At 47.0% G+C, this 14,639-nt stretch overlaps 1 protein-coding gene across 1 annotated transcript in view; it reads left to right on the forward strand.

The window, feature by feature from the left end:
* The window catches only part of plcd3b (phospholipase C, delta 3b), a 47,001-nt gene extending 34,695 nt beyond the window's left edge, over positions 1-12,306 (forward strand). The window contains exons 10-16 of the mRNA XM_015974824.3: positions 1,834-1,974; positions 2,078-2,231; positions 2,317-2,433; positions 8,642-8,820; positions 10,436-10,571; positions 10,651-10,800; positions 10,887-12,306. Coding sequence (XP_015830310.3) covers positions 1,834-1,974; positions 2,078-2,231; positions 2,317-2,433; positions 8,642-8,820; positions 10,436-10,571; positions 10,651-10,800; positions 10,887-10,975 — 966 coding nt within the window. The 3' untranslated portion in view covers positions 10,976-12,306. The remainder of the gene's footprint in view (positions 1-1,833; positions 1,975-2,077; positions 2,232-2,316; positions 2,434-8,641; positions 8,821-10,435; positions 10,572-10,650; positions 10,801-10,886) is intronic.
* Positions 12,307-14,639: the final 2,333 nt, after the last annotated feature.

Genomic DNA, 14,639 nt, shown 5'->3' on the forward strand with positions numbered 1-14,639 from the left:
CATTGGAGCACCACAGGGGACTGTACTCTCACCATTCCTTTTCACCCTGTACACCTCAGACTTCCAGTACAAGTCAGAGACCTGTCATCTACAGAAATACTCAGATGACTCTGCAGTTGTCGGGTGTATCAGAGATGGACAGGAAGCTGAGTACAGAGAGCTGCTGGAGCGCTTTGTGGCATGGTGTGGAAACAATCATCTGACCTTGAACGTGAACAAAACAAAGGAGATGATTTTAGACTTCAGAAGAAACAGGGTGGAGTCAAACACTGTTTCCATCATGGGAGAAGAAGTGGAGGTGGTTGAGGAATACAAACACCTTGGAGTTCACCTGGACAACAGACTGGACTGGAGAAAGAACAGCGAAGCCGTTTACAAGAAGGGACACAGCAGACTGCACTTCTTGAGGACGCTTAGGTCCTTCAATGTCTGTAGCAAGATGCTGCAGATCTTCTACAAGTCTGTTGTTGAGAGTGTAATCTCTTCAGCCATCGTCTGTTGGGGTAGCAGCATCAGAAGCAGGGACCTGAAAAGGCTCAACAGCCTAATAAAAAAGGCTGGTTCTGTTCTGGGGACGACTGTGGAACCGCTGGAGGAGATAATGCAAAGAAGGATTCTCCAGAGAATCAAGAACATGATGGACAACCCTGAGCATTCTCTTCACAAGACTGTCCGACAACGGAAGAGTGTCTTCAGTCAGAGGCTTCTTCAGTTTGGCTGCAACACTGACCGCTACTGGAGATCCTTCCTGCCAACAGCCACTGTAATATACAACAACTCTTTGATGACTTGATTATTATTATTATTCTGAGCTACTACAGCATCAATTTCCCTCTGAGATTAATAAAGTATTTTTGAATTGAATTGAATTGAATTGAACTGAATTGAACTGAATGCTAATAATGCTGGAAAAGGTACTTCACAGAAAGTTTACAGAGTTAGTGCAACCAAGTGGCCACAATAAAAGAGAACTGTCCCAAAGGGCAAAGCAACAAACCAACGATAGGCTAAATTTTGAGGAGAAAACACGGGTGGATGTACGTTTGTTTCAAACAAATGCCTATTGTTGTCTGTCTGTGACATTCTCTGGTACTTTTAACTGACATTTGATGATTATTTTATTTTCAGAAGCTGAACATGTCATGAAACACTTTAACCCTCCCACTGTCCTAATGGGTGTGACCCTGCGAGGAAAGTGTACCATTGAGCAGGGTTGCTGGTTTATCCCTTGGGTCCATGTGGCGGGGTGAAGAGTGAGCACTACCTCACCCCTGCCACATGGACCTCACAAGGGGTGGCCAGGGCCCCTGCTCTGGCTCCGCCCCTGGCTTGCGTCTCTGCTCCCCGCTACACTGAGAGTCCACATAAATAGTGTAATATAGGTAGAAACAGGATCTGGGTGTTAAGTTGAGGGCTTCAGGGGAGCCAGACAACCTTTTAGGAGAACCAGGTTCCCCTTAGCTCTCCTGTAATTTGAACCCTGTATCCGAGTTTGGATCGGAACGTAATGCCCGATCCAAGTCTGAAACCGCATGATCAGGACAGATTTCCGATCAAGTGCAACAGAACAGAACAGACATTTCAGTTGTGTGTGTCCGCGTTATGTTATCACGAGGTTACCCTGGAGACAGCTATGGTTGTGGCCTCTTGCTGCTACTGTACTGTCTGTGTGGCTGTATTCCAGCCACTGATTGGTCCAGCATGGAGCAACACCTAATGATGTTCATCTGCTCTTTCTGTTCTCATATGTCTGTCAAAGAAAAGTTCTTTTTGCTGTCATTCTACAACCCATAGCTGGAACGAGATCATGTGAAATGTTGATTTGGTGTGCAGGATCTAAAGGGTAGGATCCTGGTGAAAGGGAAGAAGGGGAAGACACAGGAGCAATGCTCATCTAGTTCCTCAGACCTCAGCTCCTCGGAAGAGGAGGCCAGTCAGAAGCAAGCAAAACCCAAGACAAACGAGGAAGACAAGGTTGGTCGAGCACCAGCAGCTCACTGTCAAAGCATTTTCACGTACAGCGGTCCTGGATGAAGAGCGGTTGTCTGAGTAAAGTCATGGGTGTCTGTGATTTCAGCCAGGTGTATCCAGACGGAGTCCAGAGTTGTCTGAGCTGGTGGTCTACACTCGCAGTGTTCCCTTTAAAAGCTTTGAGCTTTCTGCCAAAAGTCCAGCGACTGACATGTCTTCATTCCCTGAGAGCGTTGCGCTCAGGCTCATCAAGGATTCAGGTGTGGTTGTTATTTGGACAAAGTAGCATTAGCCTTGCTCATCCCGACACTAAATGAACTAACAGCTTGTGTCCCACCACTACAGGGACGCATTTCATCCGTCACAACAGTCACCAGCTGAGCAGGATCTACCCCTCAAGTCAGCGCCTTGGTTCATCCAACTACAACCCTCAGGAGATGTGGAACGCCGGCTGTCAGATTGGTATGACGGTTTTCTGTTATCGTCATATGAAGACAGCCAAAGTGCAGTCCCCTTAAAGGTGCAGTGACGTTCTTGGAAAATGAGGTTGAAGCGAACAACAAACAACAAAACCCCTCCCCACTGCCCGCCCTGCTCCACTGGACCATACTCAATAAAAGAGAATGAACATGAAGTAGGTGACTAAGTGACACAAAATCAAATACGACTTTAAAAGAAACAGAAAGAAATACAGAAACAGCATAAAAAACAACACTAACTACTCCCATACAGTATTGAAATGGTTAGTTTAGCCCCTCAAAGTATTTCAGTACTGTATGGTACACATAAAGTCCTTTTTACAAAATAATGCCATCAATTTGCCGCAATGCCGTGGCGGCATCAGGGAACCTTTGGTCGTATATAAGATCAGACCGTGGCGGTAATGTGGCGCAATCGTGGCAATTTTATAAAAGATTAGGTGATGGTGGCATAAAGGGGGTATGGGGCGGACTCAGCACCGCCGCAGACTTGCGTTTATCTCCGTTTAACTTGCTTTTTATTACGATTGAAGCCGTGATCGTTAAGTTTTTTTAACAAGCAGCTCCTAAAGGTGTCTGTCCCCATCAGTCCCTGTGCAGTCTCTGGTGATCTGAGCTTCAGCTCTAACAGAGAGGCTCGTGGAGCGCTGCGGCGTTCCAGTTTGCCATGTCAGCTGATTTTGTTCAAAAAGCAAACCTTATTGCCCGTGTTTACTTTCATTTTCAATAAATTTGCCAGCCGGAGCTCAGCAATAACTCCCCACGCCATCATGACATCTGCCTCTGTTGCGCCAAAGCACATACGACAGACCATTACCGCAACATTACTACCAAGCGAGGGGGAACGAATGCCGCAAAATTCGTGCAATGCCATGCCAGCATTGCACGTTTATAGACATACCATTGCGGTAATATTACGCCCAATTGCCAGCATGGTGTGTCTTGTAAAAAGGGCTTAAAAGGATAAGATATACCCCGCCCATAGCTCTGTGGGGGCAGGTTTGACACCAAATGGGAGGTTCCCACCACTGATATTTTGACCGTGCCTTGTCCCGCCCAGACAATCCAAAAACGGAAAAAGAGGTAGAGCTGAGGATGGGGCTGTTACAGTTGGAACAAATGAGCCAATGTAGCAACTAGGTAACTTAGCTAACCCAAGAAGCTAAAAAGGAGCTCCGGGGTAGCCAGAAAGCATGGCTGCTTGGCTTCCATGCAAGGCTGTGTTCATGCTGGTCACAGGTCACAAGCAGAGCCTCAGACTGCTGATTGGAGCCGGGCACCCTGTCCGCCTACGTGAGGTCACAACAGTGTTGGAGTTCAGTGAGAGCTACATGCAAACAGAGGTTTTTTTGGATGCTTTTAGCGAGAGAAATGCAATAAAGTTACTTCAAAAAAAAAAATTCAAAAAGCAGCGTTGTTTCTGTAAACTTCCTCAGAGAGTTCCACAGTTGAGCAGCACAACTAAAACCTAGCACAGAAGCCAGGTGGACGCGTGGCGCGTCTCGGACCCCTGGGAAGACCGGAGCTTGTTGCCGCCTGCACGTAGCAGCTGTTTCTGGCTGAGAGACAAGGAAGGGCTGGGTGCCCACCTCACTGGGCTTCCTCCGCAAGGATGAAGCAGCAGATTTACGGATCTCTAATCACAGGACTGTCGCTGTGCTGTTAAAGGGAAGGGCTCGTTACCGAAACTCACCAAACCTCTCCCCAGTTGCTACCTTGCAAATCTTTGACCACAGTGGTGCAGCGAAGCCCCGAAGCCTCTGCTAGCTACCAGTTTAGAAGTTTCGGTACCCAGTCAGCCCCTCCAACACGTTATGTTTCAACCCACCTTTTAGGCAAACAGCATTTCCCCCATTCAACCAGCAAAATACAGAGGTTAACGGCTGCAGGGGAAATAGCGAGGGTTGACAACCCATGGAAGACTCAAAAGGTGACTGACCTGTGGCTGTGGAGATGTGGCTATTGTGGGCATATTCCACCCAGGCTAGATGAGAGCTCCAGGGGGATGGGTGAGCTGAACAAACATAACGCAGCGTGGCTCCTAGTTCTTGATTCACCCGCTCACACTGACTGTTGGTTTGGGGATGGTATCCAAAGGTGAGAGCGACCCGAGCCCCTAGTGTCTCAGCAAACTCCTTCCACACCTTTGATACGAACTGGGGACCCCGATCAGACAAGATCTCCTCGGGGATGCCATGCAGGAGGAAAACGTGCTTAATAAGGAGTTGTGCTGTAACTGGAGAAGAAGGGAGAGACTTTAAGGGGATAAGATGACATGCCTTAGAGAACTGATCTACAATGGTGAGTATCGTGTTGAAACCATGGGAATCTGGTAACCCACACACAAAGTCCAGAGCAATATGTGGCCAGAGTCGAGAGGGAGTGGGTAAAGGATTTAATAATCCTGCCGGTGATTGGTGGTCCCCCTTTTGCTGGGCGCAGGTGTGGCACCCCGATACGTAACTCTTAACGTCTCTGTTCATCGACGGCCACCAGAAGGTCCGTTTAATGAGGGCCACAGTGCGTCCTACTCCGGGATGAAGGGCAAACTTGCCCATATGCGCCCAGTGATTTTATTTTGTAGGTAACATGATTATTTAAGTTAGGGGTGTTTTGTTGTTTTGGCCTTTGGTTCACCCTGAGTTATATTTATCCTCCCTCGCTTTTAGTTAATATAGAACTTGTTAATAAAAATCCTTGTATATAAGTCAGACTGTGGTGTGGTACTTGGGATCTGTGGAAAATGGGAATCCACCTTCATGTTGTGGCCTGGCCCCTCCTAGACAGGCTGTAACAGTCATCTAAGTAGACTGGCACAAACTTATTGATATAATCTCCCAAAACAGAGTTTACCAGAGTCAGAAAAACTGCTGCTGCGTTAGTTAGTCCAAAAGGCATTACTAAATACTCAAAGTGACCAAGGGGTGTCTTAAACCCGAGGACCGGATCACTGAGGGCCTCTGTAAAAACAGCGACTAAGGCATCCTCATTCCAGGAGGTCCTCGCTACCAGTGTGCAGAACCCCAAAGACATATCTGCCACCAACCCCTTTCCTTGCGACAGAGTCCAGAGCCTTTTACTGATATCTGTAACAGACATTTCCAAAAGTTTGCTTAAAATCCAATAAAAACTCAAACGATCCAGTTAGGAAGGTGTCACAATGGCTCTTGGCTTCGGCCCATCTCAAAGCCTTTCCCCTAAGAAGACCCACCACGTTCAAGATCTTAAATGAGTCAGCGGTAAAAGCTCCAGGCGAGCATTCGACAGCTAGATGGCACTGAAGTAGGAAGCTGTGACAGTCCTCAAACTCTCCGCTGGAAGTGACTGATGGTGGGGATGCCGCCAAACAGAAGTGGGTGACTTCCGTAGGAACAGTAACTTCCGGTCCGGGGGCAACGGGAGCTGCCGAGGCGGTTAACGAAGGTTCCGCTGTGGAAGTCTGTGGTTGTTGTTGGGACAACCGGTCGTGGATCTGCCGCACCAGCGCCTCCAGCTGCTGGTAGCGGCTGCTGGCCACGTTTAACTGGTCCATGAGCAGCGGCAGAGTTTGTTCCTGCTGTCATAACCTGTGGGAGAGATCGGTGAGGGTTGTGTCTGTGGGGTTAGTGGTTTGGCCAGATGATTCTGTCAAGGTTTGGGGAATGAGTCTAACCGAAGACATGCAGAATCACAACAGAACACCGAATGAGGGAAAAATAATATATTTATTTTAAGGGGGGAAACTGAAGGTGCACTGGGAAGTCCATTGGGATTGGGAACGGGAATGCAGCATCTGGAGAGGGGAAAGCAAACACAGGTGTTGGGTTATTTTTTAATAAAACCAGGTCACCTTAAAGAGAAGTCAAATGCACAGAGGATTAGAGCAATGTTATTGTTCAATTCTACTTTGCAAAGTGGAGGGATGAAATGAATACACACCCAAGCATGGTTCACAGGATCTCTCAGCGAACATTCGTTCTCTGAGGGTTTTTATTAGCAAGCGCACATAACACGTCACATCACATTCCTAAACTGCTCTGTAGAGATCAGGTGGAAATGTAGGGAGTAAAAACAATGCCACAACTCCCTCATACAAAACCAGGTGCATTCAGTCAAAATTCTATTGCCCAAGGCACAGACCAGCGTGGTCTGAGGAAGGTCGTTGTCCTCCCTGTTGAGACAGGAAAGCTGGCGAAGCATAACACTTCCATTTTAATGAATCAACAGGTGTTTCTTATAAGGCAGCTATGATTTTAAGCAGTAATGTCAGCGAAAAACACGTTTTCTCTATCAACAGTTGAGTCCTGGGAGGTAAGTCTTAACTAGGAAGGTGCAGAGAAAAGATTTACTGGGAGTTGGGGGAAACACTGGTGTGAGGGGGCAGGTTGAGAGCCAGGGTATATCCAAGTGGGGGGGTCAAGGAGAGGGAGCATGAGGCGAGCAGGAGAGCGGGTCGGTCAGGGTGAACGGAGAACGTGTCTGAACAGAGTCCGGGAATCCTATGGAGCACGAGTGAAGAATCCTGGGGCGTAGCAGTATCCGGAGGCGTCAGGAAAAAACCTGAAGGCACGTAATCACAAAAATCCACAACCACGAGAGTACAAAAACACTAGTCTCAAAAACCTAGAAGACACAACGAGGGCTGGAAACTACCAAGCTGTAGTAATCATCCGGCATCGAGCTGTGTTCTCCATCCACCTTATGTAGGAGGCCCGCTAATTGCTGACCAGGTGCAGCTGGAAAACTTCCTCTCCTGCAACACGCTCAAAGATAGGTTGTTGAGAGGAGTACTCACCCCGGCTCATGACATAGACATGTGTAGTCATTATTCTTGCATTTTAGTGCATCTTAATTAAAAGTTAATAGTTTGACATAAAACCGGCAGTGTGTTTTCCTCTTTAGGCTAAAATTCTACACTACACTGAATTTGAATCAGCCATTGCTAAGAGCTACCAGGTGCTGGTGTGATTTTGTGTCAACTATACTGCCGCTGTGGGCTATAAAAGCAGCCAAGTCTTGGGATAGGCCCCACCTCCATAGCGAGTTGGAATAGCAAGGCACCTCATGAGCCATCAGACACAATGGTACAGCTCAAAGCTGCTCGCCTCCAGAACAAACCTTCCTCCCATTCCTCTGTCTATTGGTGAAGCAGGTTAGCCGTCTGTGTCACTTATTGCCCTATCACCTAGTGACTGTCGTCCACTGGACTCACTCTGTCAGTGCCTAGAACAAGTAAACGACTGGATGCAGTCGAACGTCCTTCAGCTAAACAAAGACAAGACTGAAGTTATGGTCTCTGGCAACAAGAAGGTTAGGATGGATGTTATTGCTCAGCTGGACTCCAGGGGAATAAAGACAGAGACCAGGTTAGAAATCTTGGTGTCATCATTGACTCAGACCTGAGCTTCTCTGGACATATGAAGGCTAGAACTAGATCAGCGTTTTATCACCTTCATCAAACATCAGGAGTCAGAGGTCTCGTGTCCAGACCAGACTTAGAGAAACTCATTCATGCTTTTATTTCTAGCCGGCTGGACTGCTGCAATGGTCTCCTAACTGGTCTTCCCAGAAAAGCTGTGAAGCAGCTGCAGCTTGTTCAGAACGCTGCTGCTAGAGTCTTAACAAGAACCAAGAGACCGGAGCACATCTCTCCTGTTCTTACATCCTACACTGGTTACCAGTAAACCACAGAACAGACTCAAAGTGCTCCTACTGGTTTATAAATCACTCAATGGCATGGGACCAAACTACATGTCTGATCTCATTCCTGTATACACACCCAACAGGGCTCTGAGATCCTTAGGTAACAATCAGCTGGTAGAACCTCGGGTCAGAACCAAACATGGTGGAGATGCATTTAGTTACTACGCTGCTCACATATGGACTCCGCTTCTCCATGACCTCAGACGTGCCCCAGCCCTAGAGTTGTTTATATAAACCCTCATGTACTCATCACCTTTACATGAATTGTTTCTTATGCTCCATCGTCTCCACTCTAATCTGTGATGTAACTGCTCAACCTTAATTCTGTCTTTTCCTTTTAGCTCTAAATTATAATTTTATCTGTGTGTATTTTTAATTTGTGTTCTCGTGTTTGTTGTTGGGCCATTTCCTGCTAATTGTAAAGCACGTTGAATGGCCCGTGTTTGAAATGTGCTCCATAAAAAAAAGCTGCCTTGCCTAATGAAACCTGTGTGCCATGTCTGCTGCAGTTGCTCTGAACTTCCAGACACCTGGTGAGCAGATGGACTTGAACCAGGGTAGGTTTCGGCAGAACGGCCTCTGTGGATATGTTCTGAAGCCTCCGTTCATGTGCCAGCCTGACAGCGTCTTCAATCCGGAGAATGTGGGAGGAGGCCCTGGCCATAGACCTGTCAAGTTCACTGTTCAGGTAAGCAAGTCAGAACCATCAACAAATGTCTGGTTGACCTTAGTGAAGGAATCCAGAGTCTTGAACCAAAGCAGCAAATAGACCCAAAGAAGAACTCTGAACTAGAGCCCTGCGCGGGACTGTTTTCTTCATCCCGCTCCTGCTGAATTTCTGACCATTACCGCCCGCACCTGCAGTGTGCATGTCTACTCCCGCCCGCAACCGCAAAACTCGGAGAAATTATTACCTCACAATAAAAGAGATGTATTGAGTTTGCGTCCTCAACATGTCATTTTATAGGTTATACCAGGGGTCGGCAACCCGCGGCTCTTCCATCTTTCTGATGCGGCTCTCTGTGCTTGTAAAATAATGAATGGATATTTAAATAAAATGCTTTATATTTTACTGAATTAATTTTATATCTGTATGCCAATTCTATGTAAAGATTGTCTGCGTAAACCTGAACAGGTCCAACCCGGTCTTACTGTGAGACCGGGTTGATGCGTCACGCTTGTGCGTAATCATATCGGCGCTTTCTGAGCTGAAGACGTGAGATTCTGGGATTCTCCTCAGACGGCTCCTGGATGTGTCGCCACATTGGAAACAGGAACAAGCGCTATTCAGCCAAAGTTTCATCAGGGAACATTTTCTAAGTGACAAGTCTCTCTGAGAGACCGGGTTTGGAAAACACTCGCTTCAGTGGGAGGAATCTTCCCGCATGCGCTCTGGTTCTGCAACGCGCTCCAAGCCCCTCTCCACATCTTCAGCTCGCTGTGGAGCTTGTGTAGTATGCGCAGCTCAGATGTTCAGATGGGAATCTTTTGAGTGGTTTAGCTACATCTGCGATGTGCGTAGAGTAAAATGTCAGTTCGTCTGCATGCGTCGGGGTAATTCTTTCTATTCTTTCTCCGTCAAAATAAACGGTCAAATACGGGAACTGTCCGGTCAACACAAGCCCTGCTTTTAACTGTTCTGTTTTCTTGTGAAAATTGTTGGAAAGAGATCAAATTTAACTTGATTAACACCAGAGCCAGTGTGCCGTCATCTCCGTGACGCTAAATGAGGGAAAAACAAATAGATCGGGTCCTGCACCTCTTTTAACACATCGGTCAGGATTGACGCACTTTGTTTTCATTTAGTTTTTAACCCTTTAACGCCGAGGCGTCACCAGGATCACCGGTGACGCCTCGGCGTATGTGATTTCAGATAACTCCTCGCTATATTAAACTATAGAATTCTTAAAAAAAGAAAACACAAAGGAGCTGCTGTGTGGGGTTTAAAGGGTTAATGAAATCAAGGCCGTTTCATATTCTCTTCTCCTCTGTAATCAGGCAGTCATCGAGGTCGCTTCTCTAACAGAGACCTGAATGAGAAATATTAACACAATCGGAGAAACTCCTCCAGATGTCTGACTGGCCTCGCTTCGGTGTTTGTGTCATAAAGACCTTGTTTCAGCTTCTTTTCAACATCAGTTGCCGACTCCATCATACTCATCCCGATCCCGCACTGTTTCTTTTAGCCGACCGTTCCCGCCCGCAGCAAAATTCACACCGCCCGCCCCCGCAAGATTTGTGTTGGGTCCGGCGGGACCTGGTCCTGATGCAGCCCTCTAGTCTGAACCTCTCATCTGTTTCAGATTATTTCAGCTCAGCAGCTCCCGAAACCAGAGTGGGACAAGCCCACTTCCATTGTGGATCCTCAAGTAAGAGTGGAGATCCATGGAGTTCCCATTGACAATATGAAGAAGGAAACTCCTTATGTGGGGAATAACGGTATTTACAGGACAGGAACTTGGAATGTTGACTTACCAAAGTTTGAAAGAAGAGTGAATGAATGGCCTCTGTGTCTCAGGCTTTAACCCGCGATGGGACTGCACCTTTAACTTCATGGTCCATGCGCCAGACCTGGCTCTGGTCCGGTTTGTGGTCGAGGATCACGACTTCACCTCCAGCAACGACTTCCTGGGACAGTACACTCTACCGTTCAGCAGCCTGCGTACAGGTGGGTCACGCTTTGCTTCAGTCTGGAAGTGGATCACATTCTCAGTGAAACTTCCTGGCCCTGACCCTTTTCTTCTGACCTTGCAGGTTACCGACACGTCCCGCTCTTGAAGCTGGATGGGTCCAGCCTGTCACCAGCCTCCTTATTCATCCACGTAAAGGTTACGCCATGTTAGGATGGTCCATCCAAATCCTCATCAGCTCCAGATGTTCCACCATGGTGGCTTTTATCTGCTGGATCAAACCCTCAAAGCCATCCCAGGTCCTTAAACCACTGAGCTGATCAGGAGCAGAGAGGCAGCTGTTTCCTCGGTCATTAAGTCTGGTTTGATGCATGCTGATGAAGAAAGGAGCCCTGGGACTGATGACAGAACCGTGTCACATGGTTTACCTGCAGTCTGAGGACACAAACATGTTAAATCAACCACTCACCTGACCCTGAGGGTCAGGCAGATTATGTACCTGGTCACAGCACGGCGGGCATTACAGATGTTTCTACGTCAGCAGGGTGGTGAACATCTTCAGTTCTGACACTTTTAATTCTTTAAATATATTATTTATGTTAGACAGGAATTCCCTCGTTTCTAGGACAGATGTGGTTTATAAAGCAGGAACTGCTGCAACCGTGTGTGTGCAGGCTGGATAATTAGTTTGAGTTAGTAAATGTTTATTAGTAGAGTTGTAGTCAGGATTCTATACAAGCGTGAGGCTCTGCTCGTTTATGCACCTGATCTATCAGTCTGTGACTCTGACCAACCTGCTTAGTTTCATGTTTAGTTAGAGTCTGCTGATCTCTGATGGCCCTGGTGGACAGGTGTGTGAAGGCTTACATGTTGATGGGATGCTAGGACCTTATTACTGTAACAGAAGTTTTCTCTGCTGACATCATCAGGTCAGCGGCTTTAGAGTTATCGTATTTGGAGTTAACTGACATGTTCTGTGTTCATAATCTGTGAAAAGCAGCAGCTCAGAGAAGTTTCCTCCCCAGCATCCAGACTGATGATAAACGCGTAATCTCATTCAATCCAGTTTATTTCTATAGCGCCACATCAGGACCAGAGTCGTCTCAAGGACACATAATAAACATCCCAATACAGGTCAGGTCATTAAGCCAATCAGAAGAAAGTTTCCTATATAAGGAACCCAGCAGGTTGCATCAAGTCACTGACTAGTGTCTTTGCGGTAAAATCGGCCACCGGGCCAGTTTTAATATATTTTTGATATTTATCTCGCGGGCCACATAAAAATGCTCCGTGGGCCGCTTCTGGCCCGCGGGCCTTGTGTCTGACACATGTGATATAATCCCTGTCTTGTCTCTGTGTTGTGTCGGTCCATTATTGTTGTCAGCGTTGTTCGTGCTCTATGTGACCTTTATGTCTCCAGGTTTTGGTGCTCTAAGTGAGCTTTTGGTGTCCTGAGTTCCAGGACTTTTGGATTTTTGGCTCGCTGCCTTTTTGGATTTATTTTTGTTTCATCCTGCAATAAAAGGATTTTTACTTTGTATCAACTCCTGCCTCTTGTCGTCTGGGTGATCTGCATTTTGGGTCCTAACCATCCCCTCAGCGTGACAGCTACAATGATGTTCTGCTGAGCTGTGGTGGCCTCATGGAGGGGGCCATCGTCTAACACACTGCTGCTAACCACTAAAACATTCTCCCTCTCCTGATAATAACTTTTTACTCTCTTTGACATTGAATGTGCTACTATTAGTTTACCCGTTTAATTATAGATCCACTAGGACAAATACAATAAAGTTTATCTCTCACCAAATAGAATAACACTGAGCTGGGGAAAGGACACGCACACACTAACACACACATACACTCACACACACATACACTGAGCTTGGGAATGACACACACACACACCGAGCTGGGGACAAAGAGGCTGGAGCTACAACTGGAGGGGCTGGGGATGACACAATGAACACCGGCCTTGAGGGGAATGATCTGAAGGGCTACAAATAGAAGACACTTAAGTGAGACACAGACAAAGGACACATGAGGGCGCTATGAGACACAAAAGGGTAATCTAGAGAGGGATGGAGAACATCAGGAGACACATGGGGAAAGACGCAGACCATGACAGTAGCTTCTTCTGGGGAGAAAAACACTGAAATAGCAAGAAATAATACAGTTAAAGAGCAGACTGTAGAAGAAAGTAGTAGAGTGTGGAAAGTGGTCAGTGTGTCCTCCAGCAGTCTAAGCCTATAGCAGCATAACTACAGAGATAACTCTGGATAATCTATCCTATTTAGATGGAGGCATGTTGGAGGCAGGGCAAGGGAGAGCCGACTGTACACTCCACCTCCCTCTACTCCCCCACTACATGTGGGAAGCCCCTGCTGGCTGATTCTACTGCCATTCAAGGGCTTCCCCTAAAGGTAGGCATGAATTTCAGCCGGTCAGTCATTCAGTGGTGGGTGTGTTGGGTCGGTTCAGCCTGAAGCAGACATCCAGGGGAAAAGGTCTGACAAAGTAGTCGGATGAGCGTGAAAACACACAGGCTACCCAGATGTGAACACAGTATGCACTACCAGCGTCGTCCCATTCAGGAATTTTACCTCGGGTGGAAACAGAAGAAACCTTGAAAGTCTGAAAAACTATTGATCCAGAACCACTTGACATATTCAGAACATCTGGCTGGTGGGAATGAAATCAGGGGAGGCAGACTGTAGTCTTGTAGCGCTGTGACAGTGTTCCTGTGTGTAATCCCCACATGACCCCACCTAAAGGGCTGTTTCTGTACGAGTCCGTGCTGTTGGCTAGAATTTGTTTAAACAATAAAATAGATGATATGTAACCAATTATGAGTCACTGTTGGTATTCGTCATTTGTTTTACATAAGTAATGTCTCCATGAACGCGTCTGTTTGTTTATTCATCATCATCCATCAGCTTGTGAAGTTGTGAGGGTTAGGGTGATGGATGGAAGCTGCTTTGTTCCTGATGCGCTTCAGCTTGTTTAGTCACTACTTCTTCCAGTCCTTCCAGAGCAAGTCACACCAAGATCCAATTGTGCTGTAAACATTTCCATTGTCAGTATAGCACCCTCTTCAGCTTCCAACTATGCAGCAGCCGCCTTTGGTCACAGGGGGCCCAACCCACTCGGACCCTCCCCTTCCTGACCATGGGTTCCTGGAAATAAGGAAAAATTAAAGCAAGTCAGCATGGCTGTCAAGGCTGTTTTCTGACCCGCTTGTTATGTGCCAAGGAGTTCACACATGATGTCTGCTGAGCCTTAGACTCCTCCCCAGAGGCGGCCTGGTAACCAGGCCGCTGGGAGGTTTCAGCAAAGCGCTGCAGATCCGTCCGCCGCCGTCCATGAGCATGCCGCTGCACCCGTGGCCCCAGAGGCATAATGGAGCAGAGAGCGAGAGACTCAAGCAGAAGAAATCTCTGGCTACAGACGCAGCAAAGTGCTGAGAAATGACTAAAATGAGGTTAAAGGTGAGAAATGAAACACCATTGGTGACAATACAGCTTTAATATGATGTGTTCAGTCTAAGGAGATGTTGGTACAAGGGTTGGCTTTTTGGGCAAATCAACGTTAAATTATGTTAAATTCCCCTTTAAGATGACTAGGAGGCTGCGTTGGTCTATGTTCAGTTACAGTAGATGGTTTTCTTGTTTTCCATGTGCTCAGGAGGTAAGAGTCGCTCTCGGTTGGACGTGCCCAGAAAACCTCACCAGGGAGGCGTCCAGGAGGCATCCTGACCAGATGCCCGAGCCAGCTCAACTGGCTCCTCTTGATGTGGAGGAGCAGCAGGTCTACTCCGATTATATAATTATTATTATTAGCTAATTTAAAATAAACATCCAACATGTTATCATTTTTAATG

The sequence above is a fragment of the Nothobranchius furzeri genome, chromosome 16, assembly GCF_043380555.1.
Source record: "Nothobranchius furzeri strain GRZ-AD chromosome 16, NfurGRZ-RIMD1, whole genome shotgun sequence".
Classification (NCBI taxonomy): Eukaryota; Metazoa; Chordata; class Actinopteri; order Cyprinodontiformes; family Nothobranchiidae; genus Nothobranchius; species Nothobranchius furzeri.